The sequence below is a fragment of the Toxotes jaculatrix genome, chromosome 17 (assembly GCF_017976425.1).
Source record: "Toxotes jaculatrix isolate fToxJac2 chromosome 17, fToxJac2.pri, whole genome shotgun sequence".
Lineage (NCBI taxonomy): Eukaryota > Metazoa > Chordata > Actinopteri > Toxotidae > Toxotes > Toxotes jaculatrix.
Window position 1 is genome coordinate 709995 of NC_054410.1, and position 25652 is coordinate 735646.

At 46.1% G+C, this 25652-nt stretch overlaps 1 protein-coding gene across 1 annotated transcript in view; it reads left to right on the forward strand.

Moving 5' to 3' along the window:
- Positions 1-1307: 1307 nt before the first annotated feature.
- Positions 1308-25652, forward strand: part of sptbn5 (spectrin, beta, non-erythrocytic 5) — a 40766-nt gene continuing 16421 nt past the window's right edge. The window contains exons 1-53 of the mRNA XM_041061258.1: positions 1308-1421; positions 4218-4385; positions 4793-4909; positions 5136-5293; positions 5382-5610; positions 8302-8388; positions 8524-8631; positions 9226-9310; positions 9530-9663; positions 9976-10196; positions 10468-10606; positions 10718-10852; positions 10949-11037; positions 11268-11421; positions 11659-11862; positions 11969-12175; positions 12739-12910; positions 13082-13218; positions 13436-13648; positions 13804-13956; positions 14359-14489; positions 14571-14822; positions 15184-15259; positions 15705-15916; positions 16253-16502; positions 16643-16782; positions 17137-17236; positions 17669-17839; positions 17939-18103; positions 18268-18357; positions 18534-18670; positions 18825-19011; positions 19206-19315; positions 19449-19539; positions 19671-19787; positions 19987-20144; positions 20229-20361; positions 20676-20821; positions 21041-21155; positions 21238-21348; positions 21579-21758; positions 21834-22037; positions 22152-22301; positions 22396-22500; positions 22599-22787; positions 22934-23089; positions 23273-23464; positions 23593-23688; positions 24086-24207; positions 24302-24416; positions 24519-24629; positions 25020-25141; positions 25399-25561. Of these exons, the coding sequence (XP_040917192.1) occupies positions 1308-1421; positions 4218-4385; positions 4793-4909; positions 5136-5293; positions 5382-5610; positions 8302-8388; positions 8524-8631; positions 9226-9310; positions 9530-9663; positions 9976-10196; positions 10468-10606; positions 10718-10852; positions 10949-11037; positions 11268-11421; positions 11659-11862; positions 11969-12175; positions 12739-12910; positions 13082-13218; positions 13436-13648; positions 13804-13956; positions 14359-14489; positions 14571-14822; positions 15184-15259; positions 15705-15916; positions 16253-16502; positions 16643-16782; positions 17137-17236; positions 17669-17839; positions 17939-18103; positions 18268-18357; positions 18534-18670; positions 18825-19011; positions 19206-19315; positions 19449-19539; positions 19671-19787; positions 19987-20144; positions 20229-20361; positions 20676-20821; positions 21041-21155; positions 21238-21348; positions 21579-21758; positions 21834-22037; positions 22152-22301; positions 22396-22500; positions 22599-22787; positions 22934-23089; positions 23273-23464; positions 23593-23688; positions 24086-24207; positions 24302-24416; positions 24519-24629; positions 25020-25141; positions 25399-25561 (7821 nt within the window). The remainder of the gene's footprint in view (positions 1422-4217; positions 4386-4792; positions 4910-5135; positions 5294-5381; positions 5611-8301; positions 8389-8523; positions 8632-9225; positions 9311-9529; positions 9664-9975; positions 10197-10467; positions 10607-10717; positions 10853-10948; positions 11038-11267; positions 11422-11658; positions 11863-11968; positions 12176-12738; positions 12911-13081; positions 13219-13435; positions 13649-13803; positions 13957-14358; positions 14490-14570; positions 14823-15183; positions 15260-15704; positions 15917-16252; positions 16503-16642; positions 16783-17136; positions 17237-17668; positions 17840-17938; positions 18104-18267; positions 18358-18533; positions 18671-18824; positions 19012-19205; positions 19316-19448; positions 19540-19670; positions 19788-19986; positions 20145-20228; positions 20362-20675; positions 20822-21040; positions 21156-21237; positions 21349-21578; positions 21759-21833; positions 22038-22151; positions 22302-22395; positions 22501-22598; positions 22788-22933; positions 23090-23272; positions 23465-23592; positions 23689-24085; positions 24208-24301; positions 24417-24518; positions 24630-25019; positions 25142-25398; positions 25562-25652) is intronic.

Sequence of the window (25652 nt, forward strand, 5' to 3'; positions counted from 1 at the left end):
CTGGAAAAGAGAGTAAGGTAAGAAAAACATCCCTCTCTGTGTTTCTGTAGTTTATGTCAGAAACTTCTCTAAACACACATATTTAAACATGTACATGTGCTTTTTTGTTTGTTTATCTGATTTTGTAGAAAAAATAAAAACGAAACAGCAAAAAAAGTGAAATCTTTGATAAATTTTGTCCTTAAAAAACATTTTAATATGATTAGAATCAGATCCACCTCAAGTACAAACACCTAATGACATAATATATAACATGTAATACATAACAGTGCATCACTCATCACTCACAGGGTCGTTTCTCTGCTCAACAAATACTTTTACTTTGATGCTTAAACTACATTTATCTGTTGAATAAGAATCAATTGATCATTAATAATCAGCTCATTGGCTCTGAACATGGTTTCTGCTCATGCTGAGGGTCAGGATCTGCATTCAGAGCAGAATATGTGAGTTTGGTGTTGCTCCAAGAAACCAAAGATCACGCACATGCACACTCACACGCACACGCACACGCACGCACGCACACACTCACACACACACACAGCAGGACAGGGTGCAGGCTCAGTGAATGACTCCCTGGATTATGACAACTCAGGAATTTTTACAGCAGTGTTGTATTTTTGTATTTGAGGTGTAACTGCTCCTTGTCAGCTTAAAGAGAAATAAACTCTTCATCATATCCTCAACTTTAAATGTTGACTCAGTGAAACTGAACTCAGATCAGATGACTCTGTGAAACGCGACCAGTCAGAGACGGCGGCGCAGAAAAGCCTGGTCGAACCTGAAGTGGCAGCTTGAGATTAAACTCAGTACTGAAACAACACAGTTAGCTTGTTAATTAGTTGGCATAGTTGCTAACAGTTAATGTAAGAGAGCGTATCTGTAACAGCTCCCGTCTCACTGACAGAGCAGAGTTATGTAAAATCAGCAAAAACCTTCCAAATAACATTACAAGCTTTAGAACATCATGAAATGATGTGGGGCTATAAATACTAAAAATATAAGAAAAACCAAACTATTGTCACCGGTAAATTTCTGTCTCATTAATAAGTAGAACTGGAGTTAAAGTTTACCTGGGCGGTTTGACACAAAGGTGCAGACTGTACAGTATAATCTCTAAATTCAAGTTTTCTTGAACTTTTTATTTGAACATATTGTTCGTATCTTCGTATCATATCTAATTTGATATATGCTCATAGTTTGCTTGAATAATTGACCTGTTATTCTGTTTTTTTAAACTTTTAAACATCATGTTCTCAGTGATTTACTTGTATTTATTCTTCACCGTGTGTTTTTAGCCAATCAGGATGGAGGCAGAGGAGGATGGGGCGGGCCGGGTCCGGGAGCTGCAGGAGCAGAGGATGGCGGTCCAGAAGAAAACCTTCACCAAGTGGATGAACAGTGTTTTCTCCAAGAACGGGGTGAGACTGGAAGAGATGAAACACGGTTCCCATTCACTCTGGTTACAGAGTAAAACAAAGAAAAACAGCTTATCTGTGGTGGCTCCATGAAACAACAACCACCTGCATGAACAGATTCCACCAGAGCAGCTGCTGAGCGCTGCCTTCACGTGCTCTCAGAAAGCCATCAGTGGTGGGATGTAACTGAATACATTTACTCTAGTACTGTCATCACGTACCATCCTGAGGTACTTGAATTTTTTGACTTTGTTCTGATTTATACCACATTTCAGAGAGAAGTGTCTCTGTGAAGCCAGTGTCAGTTACAGGTTACAGTTCGGAGACATTTCGCCTTTAAACTCATTTACACTACTTATCTAAAACTCTGAAGTCTGAACTGTGTAAATCAGAACTTTGTCAGAACTTTGTTCCCCCCCAAATTAATCTGGTGACCCTTTGGAGGGGCCTAACCCCTGAGTTTGGAACCATAAAGTATTTAAAACTGGCTCCAACCTGAGCAGCTACAGCAGTAAAATGATCAGCAAAAGGAATAATTTTAGTTCTACAATACTTTAGTACTTTAACTGTTTGAATGTTTTACTGAAGTAAAGAAAATAATACTGAAATGTGGCAGATGTGTGTGTTGTTGTTTCTCCAGCTCTGTCTCACGTCCTGTGGATCAGGTCTAACAGATTCCAGTCGGTCCATGTAGCTCTGGTATGACTTGATGTGTTTCTGATAACTGGATGCCAGCTGCTGGCTGAACATTGAGGCCCGTTGCTGATCTTCATTCCCAGAATTCCTGTGGGATGTTTGCAGGAGGGAAAACTCAAGAGCTCTCACTCTGTTGCTGTTTCCATCAGCATGTGTACTTTACCGTCTTCTCCAGCTCAGGACCTGGAGCTTAGCTCATCATTTGCTGAACACAACATGTGACCAACCCGTTACAGTGACATGGAGTTGAACAGCTAAACAAAGCCAGGTGTAAACAAGATCACAGATCTAAAGTCAATTTGGAATTCAAATTCAGACTTTAGGAGCTTTGATTACATAGGTCAGCCTGGAACTGCCAAAGTGAAACTTACTCTGACTCTACATACCTAATTGTAATGCACCTCCCGGCCACCGGGGGCAGCATCGAGCGCACTCTGCTGAGCAGAACTCAGGTCAGTCCGGCGGAGAAGAAGATTTCCTGCGCCATGTTTGAATTTTTATTGTTTGTTTGGGTTTTACCGGAAATCACTTGGATGTAATCTGTTTTCCGTCACTGCGTATCCACCTGTAATCGCCTTTTCCCGCCATGTTCTCTGGTGAGTCTGTATTTTATCCCTCTTCCCGTATTTATGATTTATTCTATTATTATTTTGTAAATGACTGAGTGACAGACGCGTCGGGGTTCATTACATAACAAACCCGGACCTTGATCGATAATAGGACGGTTACTTTACGTTTCCAACGCAGACAGTAGCTAGTTAGCCAAAACCTGATTTTCAGGTGAAATCCAGCGGCGGGTTGCGTTTGTAAAGTTGATTTAAACATATCCAAAGCAATTAAATGTTTTCTCTCAGGTGAAACAGGGTTTAAATCGGCCGGATGTGATCTCATGGATTTGGCTAAGCTAACTTCAGTAGCTCAAGACAAGTTATGCTAGTGTAAGCTAGCTTATGCTAATGTTACGTTTTACTGAAGTAAGATGAGAAAATGCACTCGAATAACTTCCACCGCTGTGTTGTTTGTTTGTTTGTTTGTTTAACTTGAATAGGTGTCATGGTTATTTCTGTTGTGATGGAGTTATCGGTGGGTTTCTGTTGTTTGTTGTCACGTTGTGTTTGGCTTGTGATGAACTCTGAGTCACGGTGTTATTTCAGTGCTAATTCTATAAAAGGCAGTTTTATGACTTCACATCCGCTGGGTCAGGAAAACAGAATTTGCTAGAAATCCTACAGCTCATGGTGACGTCTGACCAAATGGTCCAAAATGCAAAAATATTCAGTTTTCTTTGATGTCGCGACAGGGGAGTCTGAAATTTGTAGACTGGTATCAGGAGGACTTGCGGCCTTTGTGGCCGTGGATGTAAACATGTTGGACCTTTGGTCTCACGGGGGTTCTGATAAAGGAACTGTAGATCCTTTTAGAACAGGCACTTCAGAGTCTAAAGTTAGGACTGACACTCATTGTTCTTGCAGGAATTTCTCCACTTAGGAGCTGCTCATACCCTCTAAGATGTTTGGTGGACTGGGCCCCTGACCTGTAGATAACCAGGATGTCCTGATCCAGACCGAACAGAGACGTTATGTAACACACTTCAGGGGGAAGCAGCACTTGACTCTCAGGATGATTGAAATGAAATTAGCCTTTTCACATTTAACTTCCTGCCAGTCACAGAGCTGTACACGTGTTAAGAAAACTTCTCTGTATATTTAACTAGTCACGTTATACAATATGCAGAGGTGGAAGAAGTGTTCATATCCTGTACTCAGGTCAGAGTACCAGCATATTATATTATATCCTGTTTAAGTGAAAGCAGTAAAATGTCAGTTGTGACTAATATTTGATTCTAATACTGATGAAGCAGCAGTTTACTGGTGTAGCTGCTCGATGTACAGCTGGTTCTAACTACGTATGGTTCCCAACCTAGAGGTCAGGCCCCTCTGCAGGGTCACCAGATAAATCAGAGGGGTCCTCAGATGATTAATGGGAGATTAAGAAACCAGTGTTTTCATTATAGAGCTCTGTAATTAAAGCATTGGTTTTGGGTCATCACGTTACGGAGTCGAAGATCAGCTGTCAGTCCTAAAGTGTCTCGACCTTCTGCAGGAGAGCGTGGAGCTGACCGATGTCTACACGGAGCTGAAGACTGGAGTCGTTCTGATTCGTCTTCTGGAGCTCATCTCCAGAGAGACTCTGCCTCCGCCCAGCCGACGTAAACTGAGAGTCCACTGTCTGGAGAACAACAGCATCGCCATCAACTTCCTCAAAACCAAGGTACCTCGCCTGTCCATAAAACCAAACTCACTTGTCTTAATTCCGCAAGTTTCCCAGAACTTGATCAGTTTCGGATGTTTTATGTGTGGCCACTGTAATTTTACTGATGTACTTTTTTGATGTGAATACAGCACAGACTCAAAACTTTCTGTTCTGGATTTGGAACAAAGTCACTGGGTCTTTGATTGTTAACGTCTGTACCATTGACTCTGTCTTGTGGTTTGTGCATTACATCTTTCTTATTTACTGTCCTCCATCAGACACAGGAGTTATTCCTTCAAGGTTTAAGGTTTAATAGTTTTGAAGTGTTTTAATGTGCTGCCTTTTGCAGCAGCTCCATGAGCTGTAAATCAGCAAAACCATGATCAGCAAGATTTTGTCACAATCACCCAAATCTCATCTGTCAGATTCGGGTGGATCTGATTGGTCCAGAGAATGTGGTGGACGGGGACAGGACACTGATCTTGGGTCTGCTGTGGATCATCATCCTCAGGTTCCAGATTGGACCAATTAACCTGGAAGAGGTAGGGTCTCAAACCCAGAACGTGCACTCTCTGCAGTTCATCTGAAGTTAGTTTTTTATTTCACCTCTCCTCCTTCTTTCCTCTGCACTCCCTTTGGTTCTTGGCTTTCTGCGTCTCCATTTCTTTCCTTTCTATGTCTTGTCTTTCTTCTCCTTCTCACGTCTTCCTCTCCATCACCTTCCCTCCTCTCCCCTCCTCTCCTGTCCTCCTCTGTCCTCCCCCTCAGGCGAGGGGTGGAGGCAGTGTGGCTCACCGCTCGGCGAAGGAGGCTCTGCTGATCTGGTGCCAGAGGAAAACGTCGGGCTACGACAGTGTTGACGTGCAGGACTTCTCCTCCAGCTGGAGGGACGGACTTGCTTTCAACGCCCTCATCCACGCCCATCGGTAGCACGTACACACACGCACACGTGAGCACACACGCACACTGTCATCCGTCAGTGTCTTCCAACCTCCGCGTCTCTCTTTATCCTAGGCCTGACCTTTTTGATTACCGTCGTCTCCATGGCGATAACCCCCGCCATAACCTGGAGCATGCCTTTGCTCTGGCGGAGCAGGAGTTCGGGATCATGCAGCTGCTGGAGGTGGACGACATGGTGGTTGCTCATCCGGACGAGAAGTCCATCATGACCTACGTGTCACTGTACTACCACTACTTCTCCAAGATGAAGCAGGGACAGACCATCCAGAAGAGACTCGCTAAGGTCTGAACCAGCACCACCCGGGGGCGCCACTGAACCACTGTCCCATAACACATTATCAGTACTGTTACCAGGCGGAGCTGAAATGATTAGTCGGTTTATTAATTAGTTTTTAACAGAAATTTAATGTTTTAAAGTCAAACTGAAATTTGAATCTTTCCTTTATGTGTAAGAACATGCAAATGACTGAAAAGTAATTTAATTGTGGTTAATTGTAAAACCAGTTTTAACCCCCTGACGAGAGGAAAGATCAAAATGTTCTTAACTTTACAAAATTCAGATTTGGTGTTGTGGTCTGTCCTCATAAAGATAGAAATGCAGGAGCATTTACACACCATTCATCATTGTCCTTGTCCAAACCGTGGACTGCTCCGCCCTCTGCAGGCTGCTCCTGATACTGCAGCAACAGGCAGCGTTTAAATGTTATCCACAGACAAGAGTAAGAGAAGAAGAGTCTCCTCTCTGACTATTGGCTGACAGTGCTCTGTGTTGGTAAACACCCACCACATGACATCCTGTAATCCATCAGGTTCCACCCCCTGCCTGTCCGTCAGTGTGGATTACCACTGGATTAGATTCAGGACTGAAGAGCTACAGAGCTACAACACACAGAGCTACAACACACAGAGCTCACACCACTGTTCACAGCCACACCACACTGGGTGAATTCTAACTCAGCATCTGGAGTAGAAACAGCTGAGGGGTCAAGCTTTTGTATTTGTGTGGTGGGTACAGGAGAAACACTGTGAACCTGGCTAACACTCATAGTGGTGATGTTCCATGGCTGTGCAGCCTGTTGTTGACCTTTCTATCCTGTGTAGTTCACTGTGGCTGGGACCGCAGACACTGAGCTGAGCTGATCAGATCACACACACTGAGATGCTGCTGGAGGCAGCAACGGAAACGTTAGCAGTTATTCAGTCTCTACAGAAACACCTCCACCTCCACCTGCTGCATGCACCTTCACCTGAACCAGGAGAGAAGAGACAGGGCCGAGGGTTGGACCTGGACTTTAGACTTTAGCTCACAGTTTAGGTTCAGTTCAGTTCAGCACCTGTTGCATCTGATAACATGGCAAAACAGAACCAGCTTAGATCTGTCTGTGGATCGATTGATTGGTTTCCTCTTGTTGTCGAGCATTGTCAGTTGTTGTCGGTTGTCTCTGTTGTGTTGGTAAACCTACATATTGTTTAAATTTGTTCTGAGAACAGAGGCTGCAGAGGAGAAATGTGATGGAGCGACCACGCTTCTTTTCAGCTTCACTTTCATTTACAGGTGTGGGTTTTTGCTTCTCTGTTAATGTGGAGGATCTAGCTTTGGTATCTCTGGCTGTTTTAGGACAAGTGGTACTTTATTCACTGTGTTAGCCAAAAACAAACATCTGGTTCTTTTATTCACAGACATTTCAAAGGACTTTTATCTACAGATGTAGTTTGTCCATTGTGGTGCAGCTGTAGCTGTAGTTAAAAATTCCATTTTATCTGAGCACCGTCATGTTAGCTCAGAAATGCTGTGACAGTTTAACATGACACAGGCGTGATGGAAGAGCTTAGGTCGACTCAGATAAACTTTACTGATCCACAGGGGAAAGTGTTTGACCGGTGACCTGCTGCCTCTCAGGAGCAGAGGAGGACTCCTGTGATTTAAAAGCTGCATTAAAAGCATATTTGATATCAGATGTAGTTACGTAGCAAATTTAGATTGAGATCAGTGACAGTTCATTGACCTCCGATTGAGTTGTAATGGTTGGAACTCAGGCAATGTTTGCTGTTTATGTTTATATACCAGGTAAACCAGGTATGTCCAGGTCCAGTGTTTTACCTGGGGTCACATAATGATGATTTATTTGCAGCAGATGTGTTCAGGTATAGCCAGGTGTGAGGGGGTGTGTCCAGCACACATGATAGAAGCGATGCATAAGTGCAAGTGATGCATTTCCAGATATGTAAAGGTTTACGTGTACCACGTATGTCACAGGTGTGGTCAGGATATCTAAAAGCATCTCTAGAAGCTAAACTGTATGTAACAGGTGTGTTCCAGGTATATTAGTCGTTTTAACAAAGGATTCATAGGCTTAATTCAAAGGCACTACGTGTGTTTCAGGTGTGTTTCAGGTGTGTTTCAGGTGTGTTTCAGGTGTGTTTCAGGTGTGTTTCAGGTGTGTTTCAGGTGTGTTACAGGTGTGTTACAGGTGTGTTACAGGTGTGTTACAGTTGTGTTCAAAGTCCATAGAAGCATCCAGAAGTTATACTGTTCCAGGTGTGTCCTGCAGAGTTTGTGTGTTTCAGGTGTGGTTGTGGTATCTCGATGCATCTCCATCAGGCTCGTTGTACGCACCACCTGTGTGCAGGTCCTTTACATGTCGGGGGTTTGAACAAAGACTTTCCAGGCTTGAACTGGAGTTAGCAGGTGTGTGTGTGTGTGTGTGTGTGTGTGTGTGTGTGTGTGTGTGTGTGTGTGTGCGTGTGTGCGCAGAGTTAACAGTATGTCAGTGGGAGGAAGTCTCAGTGGTCAGTGGGTGAAGAGGGAGTACAGGAGAGAATCCACCGGATCCCACCACAAGGTTTGCTCTGTGTGTTGTGTGTCTGCAGCATCAGATCCTGATGTCACTGGCCTGACCCATCCATTCCTGCCTGTTGTTAATGAATCAAATGAAAATAATAATGCAGGATCTTCATCTTTGTGTCTCCTCAGATTGTTGGGATGCTGATGGAGCTGGATGACATGAAAGTCCAGTATGAGACAATGGTGTCAGATCTGCTGCACTGGATCAAAACCAAGGTAACAAAACCTCAGCCAGCAACAAAAATACATGACATATATGATAATACGTGATGTCAGTTCTCAGAGCTTCATCTGAGGGATGAGTTCAACACTGGTCACAGTGAAATAAAGTCACTGTCTGACTGACTGAAGGTGGCGCAGCTGAATGACAGAAGATTTCCAAACTCTCTGAGGGAGATGCAGACGCTGGTGACGGCTTTCAAGACCTACAGAACTGTGGAGAAACCTCCTAAATACCAGGTGAGACAGCAAAATAAAAGTCAGGACTTTGTTCTTAACTCACTTCTCAGCAGCCGGTTCAAACCTCTCACACATGCTCTGGCCTCTCGATATGAAAAACACCTGCCTCTGTGTCATATTTCAGCTCAGTGTCTCCGTCAGAGGGTTTTACAGGAGAAAACAGACTTACATGCACCACAACATGGCTAAATCTGAACTACACACATATGTCCCAGCTTTTAAGGATCCAACACAATGTCAAACTAAAATGTCAAACATATAACAACACAACAAACACACACATAAAACAGACACAAGATACAAACGCAGACATGATGATAGGACTGATTATAAAATTCTTTTTTTCAAATTTAAATGACAATAAACTTTCCTCTGTGCCAAAATCCTGATTCTTCTCTTTAGGATTCAGGTTTTCTCTCAGAAGATCAACAACAACATTACGTTATTTTTCACAACTTTTCTTGCTCCTGGTTGGTAAAGCATCTTGTCCTTTCATCTTTGAGTCATTTGTTTTGTTCAGCCACTTTAACCGTGTAGCTAAAAATGACTGATTGGTGCTAATGGGTATGTTACTGTCTGTGTGTGTCTGCTCAGGAGCGCGGGGTGATTGAAGCTCACCTGTTCAGTCTGAAGACTCAGATGGCAGCCAACAACCAGCGGGTTTATAATCCACCAGAGGGTACGTGACACAGCCCACTCAGTCGCTGCCTGGATCTTTTGTGTACAGTATTTGGTGTTTCCAGCTTCTCTAGTGTGAAGATTTGTTGCTTTTCTTTGTCGTACACGACCCCGGCCTGAATCTGGGCTGTTGGCAAAACAGTTTTTACCATTTTTTAAACAAAACCAGCATATTTTCTACATTATCTAATGTTGCATTTCTCTTTGTGTGTGTGTGAAGGTAAAACCCTGAGTGACATAGAGAGGAGTTGGGTTTTGCTGGAGAGAGCTGAACATGAGCGAGAACGAGCCCTGCAGGAGGCGCTGCTTCGACTGGAGAACCTGGAGCAGCTTGCCCAGAAGTTTGGGAGGAAGGTAAACACACCTGTCTCTACAACAACGCTACACACACGATAAAATAATCTCAGCTGACTTCTCCTGAGCTTTCTTCACTCTGTGATGAAAACAGTAAGTAATTAAATTAAATCAGTAAGTGGAGTCTGAGTACTCTGGTGTTATATTATGATGCAGATCACTAACATCCTTCCTAAAATCCTGTGAGTTTGATTTGTTGTCTCAGTCTCACTTGACCTTTCTTGTCAGTGTCAGATATGACCGTTGAATCAGTTTAATGACGGATGGTATATCCAGAATTCTGTCAGTACCCTGTTTGTTTTGGATTCTCAGGCTTTGCTGAGGGAGGGGTATCTGGAGGACACGGTGCGTCTGATTCGGAGGCAGGACGTCCGAGGTGTGTCCACCCTGGAGGAAGCTCAGGCAGCCGGCCGGCGTCTGGAGGCCCTCGCCACCGACGCTCTGGCCAGAGAACCTCGTTTCACCGCTCTGAGAGACATGGCCGAGACCATTGAGAGAGGAAACTACCACAGCAAGGAGCAGATCATCGCGCGGTGAGAGTGACCTGCTGTTAAAAAGAGCTTCAACAGAGCAAAGTAAAAATTCAATAGAGAAACGACTAAATGTTTGTTTCTATTTCAAACAAAAAAATGAGATCACCTCATTTGAAAATGATCAATGATCAATGTTTATCGTGCTGCAGCTGCTCAAGTCATCTGTTTTGATCAAATATGAAAAGTCACGAGTTTGTAGATGACATCAGAGAGGACTGAATCATGTGTGTATATAGTACACGTGTATATATTTTGTGTTTGTATATCTAAGGGAGGAGAGCATTAGTCACCGATGGAAGGACCTGCTGCAGCAGCTGCAGGAGCAGAGGGGGCTGCTGGGAAACGTAGTTGAAACTCTCAGTGTCCTCCGAGACATCGAACTCGTCTCCCAGGAGCTGAAAGAGCTACAGGTGGGACTTTCTGATATAAACTTTATCTATACTCTGAGCTGTTAAGGAAGATACCAGGTATAAAAATCTGAAACGTTTCCCTGTTCTCCCTCCTCCCCTCTTCGTCTTCAGACCCAGGCCAGTTCCTCTGAACTGGGAAAGCAGCTGGCGGAGGTAGAGTCTCTCCTTCAGAAGCAGGATCTCCTGGAAGCTCAGATATCAGCTCACGGTGAAACCATCACCGCCATCAGTAGCACAGCTCTCAGGGTAAATACTGATTATCGTCCCGTGGCTTGTATTACTGTCAGATGACCTGTGGGAGGGAGGCCATGGCTGAGTGAAAGCTCTCTGTTGTTCTTCCAGGGAAAAGTGAGGGATGGTCAGCAGATTCAGAGCAGAGTGAGAGGTCTCGAGACTCAGTACAAGTCTCTGGTGTCACTCAGCAGCAGCAGGTAGATCATTTATTAAACAACAGATCTGAATATACAGTTTATAACTCATTTACACCTCCATTTGTCTTTCTCCATCCTTCTCTCTCTTCCACCATTTTTCCATCACTGCATCTCTTCCTCCTTGTCTCCATTTTCCCCTCCTCTAACTTATTATCTTGCCATCCCGTCTCCTCTCTTGTATCCTCTCCTCCTCTCCTCCTCTCCTCCCCTCCTGTCCCCTGTCTCCTCAGGAGGAGACAGTTGGAGGCTCAGTTGAAGTTGTTTGAGTTCCTCCATGACTGTGAGGAGCTGGAGGCCTGGCTGTATGAACGCTGGCTGAGGCTGCAGACGGCCGGGCTGGGACGAGACCTGAACCACATCCAGCTGGCCCAACACAAACACAAAGTAATGTGCACAGCTGTGAAAGTTTTTTATAAATAATTCCCTTAAATTATTACTTTAAAATATAAAACATTTCCTCAAGATCAGATTCAGCAAAGCCGTGGAGGATCACTGAAGATAAGTTTTGATACATTCAAATAATTTAAGCTTATAAAGCTTGTACATAATATGTATAATATATAATTATATGACCTTATATAAGCTTGAGTGTGAAGCACTAACCTGATTAAATTCTGTCAGGTGCTGGAGGCAGAGATCCAGGCTCAGGAGTGTCTGTACCAGGGAGTTCTGGGTCGAGGCCAGGATCAGCTGTCCAAACAGGGACAGGTCCACCAGCCAGCCATCCAGAAGTGGATAAGGACTTTAAAGAAGCAGTGGAGCCACCTGACTGATGAGGTGACAGGACGCCGCAAAAGCCTGCAGGCTGCCGCTACCATCAAACAGGTAAATGAGGAACCGATTAAAGCGTCACGTTGACTATTGTTCCCTAAATCCTGTACAACAGAACCAGTGCAGTCTCTGGATCCTCTGGACGTGATTCTCTGTTCAGTACTTTGCAGATGTGGCAGAGGCCAACTCCTGGTTGGACGACAGGAAACCGCTGCTGAGCAGCGAGGACCATGGGAAGGATGAGTCGAGCACAGCAGTGCTGCTGCAGCGCCACGTGCGATTGGAGAAGGAGATGGCAGCTTATGCCTCAGAGATAAAGAGACTGTCAGAGCAGGCGAAGGGCGCAGCTCAGCTAACAGCTCTGACCGTGAGTACACAATCATGCTGTCCAGGTCTGTGTGGTTTCAAATGTTGTCATCTCTCCATGTCTGCAGACTGTGTGTTAATAAATGTGCAAACATGTCAGTGTAGTATGAACAGAGCCGTGTGCATGCATCTGTTTTCACACTGCATCCACCTCTCAGGCAAACCTACGTAGCACAGACACTCTGACTTTCTGTGGTTCATCTTCACAGCATCACCTGTCATCAGGTAATTTTATGTGATACTAAATGATTCTGACCTTTAATAGTCTGGCAGGAGAGAGAGAGTCTGTGAAACAGGATGAGCATCAAAGTGTTTCCTATCCTCAGGAAGTCTTTTTCTCAGAAACAGTATATTGGCGGCATTTCTCAGGGCTTTAAGCTAACACTTAAAGGTCCTGAAAAAAAAAAGTTCAGTTTAAGTCAGCGTCTTTGTAAGCTGCTGCTGTGGGTTTCTGTGCCCTCGCTGCTGTCAAAGTCAGACGTCAAACAGGTAACCAAAGTTTCAGTCTGAACTTTTGTCACTTTATCAAGTTGTGCTTTCACTTGTTTTTTTTTGCCTGTGTAGGCGGAGTCTCATCAGAATAAAATGATCCAATACAGCGACTCATCTGGAGAAGAGGAGGAGGGGCCAGGAACAGTGACATCATTATCTAGCTCACGGAGTGGGAGGGGCTCTGTGGGCTCCCCCCGTCAGAGCGAGGAGAGTAAGGCCAAGGTCCGCTTCAGATACAGCAGAGGTACTGACAGGAAATGACACGAACATTAAATGTTGTCTGGTAATTTAATGAACATTCAAACTGCAGATGATGTTATTGGGACAGGGCACGTCTGTTATTACAGTTAAATACTAAAAGTGGCAAACTTTCAGTCTCCGGTAAATTTGTACATTAACTGATTGTTGTTTTCAGGCCAGTTCCCGTGGGATCGTAATGAGATTGTGACCATTGTCAGCACTGAGCTGGACGGAGACCAAGTTCTGGCCAGAGACAGTCGAGGAAACCAGCAGCTTGTCCCCAGGACCTACCTGACCCTGCTCCCAGCCACTGTACGATCACTGACATTTAAATCAGATCAGTAATGAATGAGAGTTGTAAACAAAGCTTCACACTCACTGTCATTTAAATTAAAGGCACTAAAATACAGCCACAAACAAATTACTACCTGTCCTTAACCAGATGTTTAAAATGAAAGAAAACCCAAAGTCGCTTATTTCAATTTCAATCCTGGCTCTGAAACATCATCTTCTTCCTCACCCTCCTCAGGCTGCTCCACCTACCCCGCCCGTCTCCACCAATGGCGTGCCAGAAAGTCCGAACAGGAAGCTGAGTCGGCCAAAGAGAAGCCGCTCGATGCGTCGCAGCACAACTGAAATCCAAACAACTTGGCTGCCGGACCCACAATACGAGAGAGACACTGTGGAGAGCACACAGACCAGACTGGACCAAGACTTCAACTCCCTGTACAACCTGGTTAAGGTGAGAGATGGGCAGCATGGGAAGTGTGGTCTGATAATAATGGATTATGGATAATAACAAACAGTTTTTGCTTTTCATTACTGTCACTGTAAATAAATATTGAAGTGGGAGAAAAGAGTCCTCACGGATTTTATGTTGCTGTTTTGTGTTTTCAGTCAAAGACGCGAAGTCTGGAGGAGACGCTACGGCTGCATCGATTCTACAACAGCTGCCAGGAGTTTGAGTCGTGGATGGAGGATAAGGAGAACATCCTGAACACCTTCAGCACTGACGCTGACAACCTGGGAGTGCTTCAGGCTAAATATGAGGTGAAGACTTCACCCAGCATGATCCGTAAAAAACATTCTGAGTCCCTGCAACAGCCAGCTGCTGCTGAGCCTCATCCAACCAGTACAAACAGAAACAGGTTTGCAGGATGGTGAGCTTGAAGCACCTCAGCAATACTAAAATGTGACACGGCAAATAAAATACATATCAGATTGATCAGTTCAAATTAAGTCATTATAACCTCAACACAACACAAATGGAAAACCAGGAAATGGATGAAGAGTTATCCATCATGACCACATGAAATAATATGACTTCACTCCAGCTGTCTGCATGTAAAGATGACGTGTGGGCTAACGTTACCATGGTGATGGTTGGCGCAGAAAGGGGGCTGAATACCAAACACCGATTTAGCCTGTAGTAATGTTGATTTCCTGTATTAGAACTTCCTGACTGAGTTGGTGAGTGGGCGTGGCCAGTTGGATGACATCATCAAAATGGCAGAGGAGCTGGTGAAGAGTCGGCACAGTAAACAGAGAGAGATCCAGGCCAGGCAGAGGATGGTTCGGAGCAGGTACAAAGCATCAAAGAGCCAGGATGTGTAAAACATTTCTCACCTGGGCTCAGCTGATCCTGTTCTGCTTCTTGGCCTCAGGTGGGATTGGATCCAGCAGCTGAAGGATGAGAAGGGGCACGAGCTGCTGAGCACGGCCGACGTACAGTCTTTCCTGCACAGCTGTGAGGAGGCTAAAGCTCAGCTGCAGGGTCAGCTGTCACGGCTCGACACCGTGGACGTGGGCTGCAGCTCCTTCACCCTGCTGGCTGAAGAAAAGAACCAGGCTCAAGCTCTCAGAGACATCCAGACCCTGGAGGGAAAGATCGCCTACCTGAAGAGCGTCGCCAAGATGTATGGGTCGGACTTACATGATTAGATTTTCAACTCAAGAAGAGCAGCTCTGTATCTTTGATAGTTACCACCACTCTTTCTCTATTAACTGTGTTGTAAAGCCCAATAAAAGAAAAAGAGCAGTCAAGAAGGCCAGTGAAACGTGAGAGAAAAGTGGACTGTAAATACTGAAAGAGCTGCTGGAGGTTTGAAGTTTTGGTCAACATGGGTTTGGGTCAGAAGCAGATGAGGAAAAGACAGAGCAGAAGTATTTTAACGCGCTAACATTTCAGCCGACTGGTCCAACATTGTTCATGTTTACCAGCTGAGGTGAGTAACGAACTGTATCCCATAGTCAGTGGTGTTGATTCCTGTGTTACAGGAAGCAGGACTGCAGTCCGACAGAGAGTGCAGCCATCATGGAGGAGGTTCAGGCTCTGGAGGCTCTGCTGAAGCAGGTTTGAGTTCAATTCACCATCACAGACTGAGTCACTGTGAAGACGTGGTGTGTTCTGATCTGTAGACTGAAGTGGCAGCAAACCAAACACCAGGAACAGTGTGAGTGGTAAAGCTAGAACTCACAACTTCAGACTTTAGTTCCAGTTCCTACAGAAGAACCACGGGTGCAGATCTATAACGTTAGGTTTCATTTTTTTTGTTGATGTAAAAGTTCAGTCCTTGTTTCACCTTTTCCTTTTACAGATGTGTAGTTTGGTGGTATGTGCAAAGTGCCAGTGTTACAAGGCTGAGAAGGTGGAATTCAACTAATTAAACATGTCTGTATTCAAAACAAAATGCTTTTAATCAGATCGTTAGCAGAAGTGTCAGCTGATATGATAGATCTCTGCTGGAGGACCTGAGGAACCTATGGCTGGACAAGCGTCTTGTTCTGTTGTCTCTCAGGTGAAGTATCAAGCTGCAGACAGGCAGCGCCTCCTGGAGGAGGCCCGCAGACTGCAGAGCTTCCAACAGCAGGCCAAAGAGCTGCAGCGCTGGGCGGGCTCAGTGCAGGAGCGTCTCCTGCAGGAAGAGGCGGCCGCTGACGTGGCCTCGGCTGTTGCCCTGCTGGAACAGCACCAGGAACTCTGGGTGGAGATGGAAGAGCAGAGGAGCAGGTAAAGAGGTGGAGGCAGGGGGCGTAGCCTCGATAAAACAGAATAGGTTACTCTGTATGAGAAAGAACTTTTGTGATCACTGATTTTATTTATGAGGCAGATTTGACCATGTTTCTTCTAATCATGTATGGGAGTCTCTATTTCCATTAAATTTTTTATTTTGACAATAACTATGGATTTACAATGAAACCACGTTTTTGATGCATAATGTGTAATCTGAATCTCATTAATGGCGTGCACATGCTTAGAAACTGACATTTCATAAGGATGAATTAGTAATAACAGTGTAAATGACCTGCACAGGCTGAACATCCCCTCTGTGTTTGTTTTTCTCAGGCTGAAGGACATGGAGGAGTTGGGGAAGTCTCTTCAGCAGAGCTCCTCTAACAAGAAGACCAGTGTCATCGACATCCAGCAAACCCTGGACAGTCTTACTGCTGACTGGTCCAACCTGGTCAGGTTGTGGACCAGCAGGAAGCAGCGTTTGGAGCAAGAGGTAGAGCTCCAGAGACTGAACCAGGAGGGAGACCGGATTGAGGCGGCGCTGTCTGGACACGAAGCCCGACTGAGGGTCAAAGACGTCGGGGTGAGGATTCTTCACTGACGTGTTTTCATGGTTCATCTGCCCTGAAATGTGACTTCAGTTAGAGTCCTGTGCAGATTAAACTGAGACTAAAAGTTCTGCTCATTCGCTGCTGCATTACATCCGTGTGTTTATCGATGCAGGACTCTGTGGACAGTGTCCACAGTCTGCTGGGTCGACAGGAAGAGCTGGAAGGTCTCCTGAAGGCTTTGGACCAACGAGTTGATCATTTCAGTGAGCGCGGCCTGGAGCTCATCAGCCAACAACACTACGCTGCAAAACAGTAAGAGGGAAATGTCAGCGTCCAGACACGTGGAAGTTTGTCCCGGAGCTCAGTGTGAATACAATTAAATATGGACAAATATGGAAGGTAGAACATGAGAGTTGTAACTTTGGTCTGTAGTCACATTAAAATCACAGAAACCTTCTGTGTAAATAAAAAGTTTCCACTAATCAGAAGGTCGGTGGTTCGATCCCCAGATCCTCCGGTCCGGTGTCAGAGTGTGTGTGAGTGTGTGTGTGTGCTAGTGTACTTAAATAAAAAGCGCTGTGTGAATGGATGAATGTGACTCGAAGGGTAAAAGCACACGATATGATCAGATCATTCTGTTTTAAAAATACGGAGCGTATGTTTCAGCATCGAGGCGCGGAGCCGGAGCATCCAGGATTCCAACAGGAGGCTGAAAGACAGCAGCAAGCAGAGGAGGAGTCTGCTGCTGGCCTCCAAGAAATACCAGGTATTACCATGATTACACCGGGACCACCATTCTTCATGAGAAGACCCAGTGTCCGTTTCATTCTTTCAGCTCTGTGCCATGAAGTTTGTTCTGAATATTCTCAGTCCCCAGCAGCTGCCTGGTATGAACATTCAGTTGTGCCACATTCAGAGCACACAGTGTGAACACTGACCATGGTCCATCTTTGGCCCAGGACCTGTACATATCGATGTTTATTGTCCTGGAAATGTTTGCTGGGATGTTCTTTGCTCTGTCCAACACGTTTGCATTGTGGAGTAAAATGAAGATTGCAGCTCTTAGTGGAGCTTTACACTGTTAGTGTTGTCGTCTTCACAGAAAGAGAAGAACATCAGTCGTTTCTGTAAGAGAATCCTTAAAGTCATGTCATACTTTTAGATTTGAACGTTAACTCAATGGTGTTTTGTGCTGCAGGAGTTTCAGAGGGATGCAGACGAGCTGCTGCTGTGGATGGAGGAGAAGTTTAAGGTGGCTGACGACGAGTCGTACCGCGACCCCACCAACATCCTCCCCAAGCTGAAGAGACACGAGGCAGCTGAGAGGGAGATGCAGGCTAACCAGGTCTGGCTGGACAGACTGGTTGAGGTAAACTACAGCTCTCTGGTTCTTCTGCAGTGACTCAACATGAAAACTGTTGTAACAGCTATTTCTCTGATGCTGATGCATATATGTGTGTGTGTTCAGCTGGGACAGGAGGTGCTTGCCGAAGAGCACTACAACAGTCAGAGCATCCGCAGGAAGTGCGCTCAGCTCAGCAGCCGGTGGAGGAGACTACAGGACAAGATGGCCGACAGAGGAGACAAACTGAGACAGGCAGGACAGCAAGAGCAGCTGATGGAGCTGCTGCAGGTAAATCTCTGGATGACTGACTGAGCTAACTGTTCTGACCAGCTACACAACCTGCTACTGACTCGAGTAAACAACACTTTTTCTCCCTGTTGAGTAAAAACTTTGTTTCCGAGTTTGCTCTGACTGCTTCGTAAATCCAGATGTTTTCATCTGTCCCTGCTCAGGATGCCAAACTGAAGATTGAAGCCATCCAATGGATGCTGAACAATGCCGCCAAGGGTCACGACCTGCGTTCCAGTCGACAGCTGCTGAAGGTGAGGACACTGAAATAACACCTGTTCAGTGTTCTGAAATCTGACTTTTCTTTTGAATATTTATTTGTACAAGGCTGAGTCACTCACGTAGGCATATACAGCCTAAACTAATTAGCGATGCCCACAGATTAGTGTGTGAAATACATCATCATACGTGTGTGTGTGTGTGTGTGTAGGAGCATCAGCAGCTGGAGCAGGAGGCCAAAGAGCTGGCAGAGAAGATCAACTCCATCGTCAGCAGGGCCAAACGCCTCGCCTCCAACCACTTTGACTCTCACAGGATCCTCCTGGAAACTGACGTGTACCTCAGTCTGTGAGTCCACTCTGTAGTGTTGACGGGTGGATTTATGTACTGGTGACACCGCTTTCTTTATCTGCAGCGGTCATCATTAGACAGCAGCTACAGACCAGTCAGTATTTTACCTGTATTGTCCAAGGTTTTTGAAAAAGGTTCAAATCTTCTGTAGGTTCAAATCTCTCCAGAAGCCTCTGGATCGGCGCCGAGCTCAGCTGGAGGCGTCGGTGCTGCTGTTTGGCTTTTATCACGACGTGGACTTGGAGCTCAGCTGGATCTCTGAACACCTTCCTGCCTCTGGATCCACAGGATACGATAAGTCTCTGGCTGGAGCCATCAGCCTCATGCAGAAACACAAGGTGCCAGCTGGATCACACTTCATCGCTTAAGAAAACTTTTCTCACATTCATTTATCTGAACAACTAAACTACTCAAATGTTAGAATGATTGTGTTAAATTTTCCAGGTGTATCTCAGCATTCATTCATCCAATTAGCAGCTAAAACTAAGAAAAAAGATTTGCTCATTGCAGGCCTGTGTGTGTATTTACTCAGGAGTTACAGGCTGAAGTGAACGCCCACCGAAAACACCTGAACCATGTCCTGGAGAAGGGCCGCAGCCTGGCCAGGTCCAGCAGATCAGACGGAGAGGAAGTGCTTCGGAGGTGCTTCTCTTCTCTTTTTGATTTTAAGGGATGATTGTGAAATTTTCTTGTATGTTTTATGAGAGAAACTCCTATTTTGTTTTTGTCTCTCTGAAACGTGGGAGGGCAGTTTTCTCACCTGTTGTCTTTCCAGGTGCAGTCACCTGAGTGCAGAGTGGGAGGAGCTTGAGGAGGCCTGCAACAGGAGAGCAGCCAGCCTGAGCAAGGCCATCACCAGAGAACAGGTGCTTACATTTATGTAGCATGTCCATGATTGTATGAGTCATCATGTTACGTTACATGTATGACATGTTACATGTAAGAACTGTATGTGTGTCTGTTGTGTAAATTTTGTGTAAATGGGATCCAACTCCAGCTGCTGTTGGACTGCTCAGAGCTGGAGTCCAGGCTCACTGAGATGCTCAGTCTGTTGAACACCGATGACTGCGGCAAAGACCAGCTGGCCACGCAGAGTCTCATCACCAAACACCAGGTGCGACACACACTCTGATAGGTCTGAACTTCACCTAAGCAATGAACAACAGGGAACCTGAGATCGTTCCCTGTGGAACTCGCTTCAAGAAAAAAATCTTGACATTTTATTTTGGAGCCTTTTTGTAAACTGTTGTGAGTTTTTGTTTCCTTATATCTGCTGTATATTTTTTATCATCATCAAACTCATGGTTCTGCAGGTGTTGGAGGGCCAGCTGGAGGTTCTTGAGGTGGAGGTGGAGGAACTGGGAGACCAGGTGGAGCAGGCGGTTGAGAACTGGAGTCTGGAGGAGCTTGGCAGACCCTACAGCCATCTCAGCAGCCTGAACCAGCAGCTGCAGCACCAGGCAGCTCTCAGGTAAAGTAGCCAGTCTTTGCTCTTGGCCTTATTTTACACCTGTCTGTGTACCTGTGGCCTTAGTGTCCATGTGTCTCCTGTCAGGGGTCAGAGGTTAAGGGAAGTCCTCCATCTCCACGAGTTCAGACGAGAGTCTTCGGAGTTGGAGGATTGGATGAACCAGCAGAGACAGACGGCAGAGTCTCAGGATCTGGGCAACGACTACCAACACGTTCAGGTTCCATCTCTTTAACATTTCCCTGAATCTCACAGTTAACTCAGTCAGGCTGGTAAATTAGGGCCATTTCAGATACTGTCTCTATAAACAGCACTGTGCAAAACTTTAGGCACTAAAAGGAAAAGAAGATACTTTCAAAAATAAGCCATGAATAATATGAGTGAACTTCATCCAAAGTGCAGTAAAGAGAAACAAATCTAAATCACGCCCCTCTGCCTCTGAAGCAGCACCAGTCCTCCTCTGTACACCTGCACCTGTGAAGGTGAGGACGGTAAATGTTGCTGTAAAGAGCTTCGCTGTTGCGTATGTTTCAGCTGCTTCGTGGGAAGTTTGAGGGTTTCCTGAAGCAGCTGGAGGTCGGCGAGGAGCGGCTGCAGAGCTGCTGTGATGCGGCTGCTCGACTTACCCGCAGCAAACATCCACAGAGCACTGCAGTCAGAGAAACACTGCAGCAGCTCAGGTATGCTCACAGAGTTACTCCACAGTTAGGCCCCTGCACACGAATGCAGGTGGATTTACCTGAATTTTCCTCGTGTGTTGGGTCTGTGCAGGATAGGATTAGCTACTAAGTTCATTTGTTGTGCTCCTTTGATTAATTATCCATTCTGTACTCTCTTTTTAAACGTCTTTTTTTTTTTCTTTCCATGTTTGTGTTCAATCTGACATTGTTTGTTTGCAGTGCATGCTGGGAGGATTTGAAGTACGTGGCCAGAGACCGTCAGGATCAGCTGCAGAGAGCTGAGGAATGTCACCGCTTTTACCAAGACCTGACTGATGCACTGACCCTCATCCAGGTATCTATCCATCCATCACTGCATCCACACCTTTCTGTTGAGGCTGAACCCTTAAAGTCTCTGTTTGTCTCTGTCTCTGTAGGAGCGGCAGAAAAGCATCCCTGACGACGTGGCGAAGGATTTACGAGGAGCGATGTCACAGCTGAGGAAACACGAGGCTCTGCTCCACGAGTTGGCTGCCACCGAACAACAGGTACAGACACGGAGTTTAATGTGCAGTTTTTTGTTTTTTTTTTACTTTTCTGTGTGTTCTCAGTTGGCAGTTTATTAGGAACACCTAGCTAAAACTCATCAAGTCATTTTGCTGGCTCTCTGTGTGTGTGTGTGTGTGTGTGTGTGTGTGTGTGTGTGTGTGTGTGTGTGTGTGTGTGTGTGTGTGTGTGTGTGTGTGTGTGTGTGTGTGTGTGTGTGTGTGTATTGCAGCTGCAGGAGCAGCTGGATGCCATCGACCCCATTCTGGACCTTTGCACACCTCACTTGAAGCGCCGCCTACAGGACGTGCAGCAGGAAGTGGTGGAGCGGTGGGAGGAGCTACGACTTCAAACCGAGCAGAGGGAGGAGGAGTTAAAACTGGCATGTCAGCGATACCTGTTCCTTAACACGGTGAGGACAGACCACAGATGAATGAATTAGCCTCTGATACATCAGATCTTACGTGCGTTTCTTTGTGCTCTCCAGGTGCAGGACTACCTCCTGTGGTGCGGCCAGCTCATTGGCGCAATGGCTGCTGAGGAGAGCATCAGCGACGTGGCCACGGCCGACCTCCAGCTCGCTCAGCACCAGCAGCTGTGGGCTGAGATGGAGGCCAGGCAGGAGACCTACCAACAGGCTCTGGACATGGGAGAAGAGCTGCAGACACAGGACAGGAGCAACAGGAGGGAGGTGAGGACGACTTTCTGAGGAGCAGCGAGGTTTTAGATCGTTGTTATGGACCAGAGGTCCTTCCTGGTCCTGTCTCTTGTCAGAGGTGTTTCTTTTTCCTTGTGGTGCCTTCAGGTGTTGGAGAAGCTTGATGCTCTGCAGACAGGGCGAGACAAGCTGGAGCATCAGTGGAACAAGAAACAAAGCTGGTTAGAAACCGTCCACCTGGAGCAGGTCTTCTACAGGGACGTTAACAGCATGGACAAGACCTCCAGCTCACAGGAGGTACATTCACTCTTTATGTTTGTTCTCCAGAAGCTGACTGGGAGATAATTACCTCTCTTGTCTCTGGTAAATTCTCTCTGCTGCGTCTCTGCAGATCCTGCTGCAGAACAGCACTCTGGGAAACACGGTGGATGAGACGGAGGGTTTGATCAAACGTCATGAAGCTTTTGAGAAGTTGCTCTGCTCCCAGGACGAAAAGGTCTGCTCTGCTTGTGTGTTATCCTCTGTGTGGATGCATTTAGGCCAGCGTGGGGTTCCTTTGCATTGGGTTCATTTAAATTTTCCCCTTTGGTCCAGCTGTCCTCTCTGAAGGAACTGGCTGACCAACTGAAAAAGCAGCTGAGCAGAGAGAAGACGGGACAGGTCCAGGCCAAACTCAAAGCCCTCCTCCAGAGACGGGAAAGGATCAAGGAGCTGTCCATCAAACGCAGGGAGGAGCTAGAGCTTTCCAGGATGCTGTGCATCTTCAACCGGGATGTTGCTCAGGTATTGAACACACTGGCAGTCAGAGACTCTGAGCGGTGTCTGCAAGAGGAAAAGTTCCAGAAATGTCTGTCCAGCTGTCAGCGCACTTTATAATTTCACAGTGCTAGCATGGCATTCAGTTACCTACCTGTCTGTCCCTCTGTCAGGCTGAGGAGTGGGTGTCCGAGCGGATGCAAAAGATGTCTGAGGACGGTAAAGCCGACCTCAGCCACCTGCAGACCAAGATGAAGCTGCTCCAGAAACATCAGGTGTTTGAGGCCGAGATCCTGGCTCACAGCGAGATCATCAGCTCTGTGCTGCAGGTGAGATGAGGACACATGACACATAATGAGATTCAACAGAATGTGCTGTTTGAAGTGACATGTATAGAATGAAATGTAAAGATTAAGACCTTTTGTTATATCTGTTGTTAAGAATGGATGTGTATTTACCTGAAACGTGTTGAACATCAGTGTTCAGACCTCTGTCTTGTTCCGTGCCTCCAGGCTGGGGAGGAGCTGGTCTCCGTTCGTCACCCAAGATCCAAGGAGGTGAAAAGGAGCACAGCCGCTCTGCAGCTCCACTGGGAGGAGCTGAAGAAGGCCGTGGCTACCCGAGGGAAAGCTCTGGAAGATAACAGAGACTTCCTTGAGTTCCTGCAGAAGGTTGAAGAGGTGGGGGCCTGGATCAGACAAAAGGTAAGAGGCAGATGGAGGGATGGAAATGATTCTGATCCATAGACACAAATCACTCGTCAGAATACAGGAGACTACATCAGTGTGTTTCTGTTGTGTAACGTGTGTCCTCTCTGACGTGTCTGCTTCAGGAGGTGATGATTAATGTAGGAGATGTTGGAAAAGACTACGAACACGGAGTTCAGCTGCTGAAGAAACTCGGCGAGTTCAGGGGAAGTGGAGATGGGGTGAGTAACTGATTCTGTGGTGGGGATAGTTGCTCCGAGCTGAGCTGAGCTGTGACCACAGCTGTGCACCACAGTCAGGTACATGCTACTGATGAGCTGCTGGAGATGCTTCTCATGCTAACGTCACTCATTTTCTGCTCGAGCTGTTCCTCCCAGCAATAACTCAAACTGATCCACCAACCAAGTCACACTGAACACGTCCACATCCTGCTGTGCACATCTGTTTTTAGTCACAGTTCATTAGTTCATGCATGACTCTGTGCTGTTACCCCCTGCTGTGAGGAGGCAGTGGACACACTTGTGTCCATGGTCTAATGCAACACAGTGCAGTTAAACTGAACAGCATAAATGTCTCATATCTGATGATGATGATGATGAAGGTTCATTTAATCTGCAGGAAATGACGGTGGACGACGCTCACATCACAGCCATCAACAGACTAGCAGCCAGACTGGAGAAGAGACAGAGCGCTGATGAACTGGTGACTGTCAGACAGAGGAGACAGCAACTCAACGACAGGTCGCGTCTCACTCACTCACTCACTCACTCACTCACCTCCAAACCTCTGTGGGCTCATTTCTCAGTTTTCCACTGAATGTCGGGTCTTTTCCAGGTGGAGTAAGTTTCATGGAGATCTGAACGCTTACAAGAAGAAGCTGGAGGGGGCGCTGATGATCCACGCCCTCATCAGAGAGCTGGAGGAGGTCAGGGACAGAGCCAACGAGAAGGTCGGTCATCGGTTACTACCTTCAAATTACACGTCAGATCACATACTGAGGCTCACGAACATGGTGATGAAGTGGTGCTATTTTCTCTTGTCGTCTGTGTAGATGCTGCTGCAGGGTCAGGATTGTGGTTTTGATGTGGAGAGCGTAGAGAACCTGATCAGACGCCATGAGGAAACAGAGAGAGAGGCTGGGGTAATTCAGGAGAGGTCAAAGGTGAGACACAGGTCTTAATCACGACTCCAGTTGGTTTGACCTGAGCCTGGGCCGTGAGAGGATCTTTAACCTCAGCCTCTTCTGAATGGATTATTTTTCTCACTGTGGATCTGCAAAAAACATTTGATGACCTGAGAGGTTCTCATTTCCAGTCCTATAGAAGGTTTCCCCCAATGTTCTATTCACATTGTCAGTATTTTGAAATGAATTAATTTTACTGAACATTTTCCAGCCGTTACATGTGCAGACTATTTTTTTATCTTACGTTTTATGTGGTGAATGATTGGTTGAGCTCTCAGACGGAGCTGATGACAGAAGAATTTAACTCGTGATTTTTAGTGTGTGCTGTAGAGCGAAGCTACAATGACTGTGTCAATTCCACCTCATCAGGCTCTGGAGAAGAAGGTGTCCGATCACCTGAAGGCTCAATCAGTGATGAGCGACAAACTGAAGAACAAACAGAAGGAGGTCCAGAAGGCTCTGAAGACTCTGGACAAAGAGGTCAAACACCGGTGAGGGTGACTCATCAGACATGCTGCTCTGTTGCTTTTGCAGACAGAAAAACCTTTCACCTCCAGAAGCTTATTGAGACACCTTCAGTTATGGAACATAATTAAAATCACGGGTCTTAAAATTTGAAAATCACACTCTCCTCTGTGACTTTGATGTGAAAACAAATGATTGTTTAGCCTTACCAGGCAGCTAACAAGTGTGTCCCGAGCCTAACGGGGTGAGTTAGCTGATGGACTCATGGGAAACTTTTGTTTAGGAAGGAGAAGCTGCAGGAAGCTCACCAGCTGCAGCTGTTCAAGGCTAACCAGCACCTCCTGCTGGAGTGGAGTGTCAAACAGAGCAGTGAGATGGCAGAGAAGGGTCTGCCCAAGACCAGGGCCGAGGCTGACCGGCTCATCATGGAGCATCGGGACTGGAAGGTGAGCGTTGTCCCCCAAACTACTACTTGATGTGGTGGAGTACTTATACCTTAAATGGTTATTACATGGATCGGGTGTAACAATGAACCCT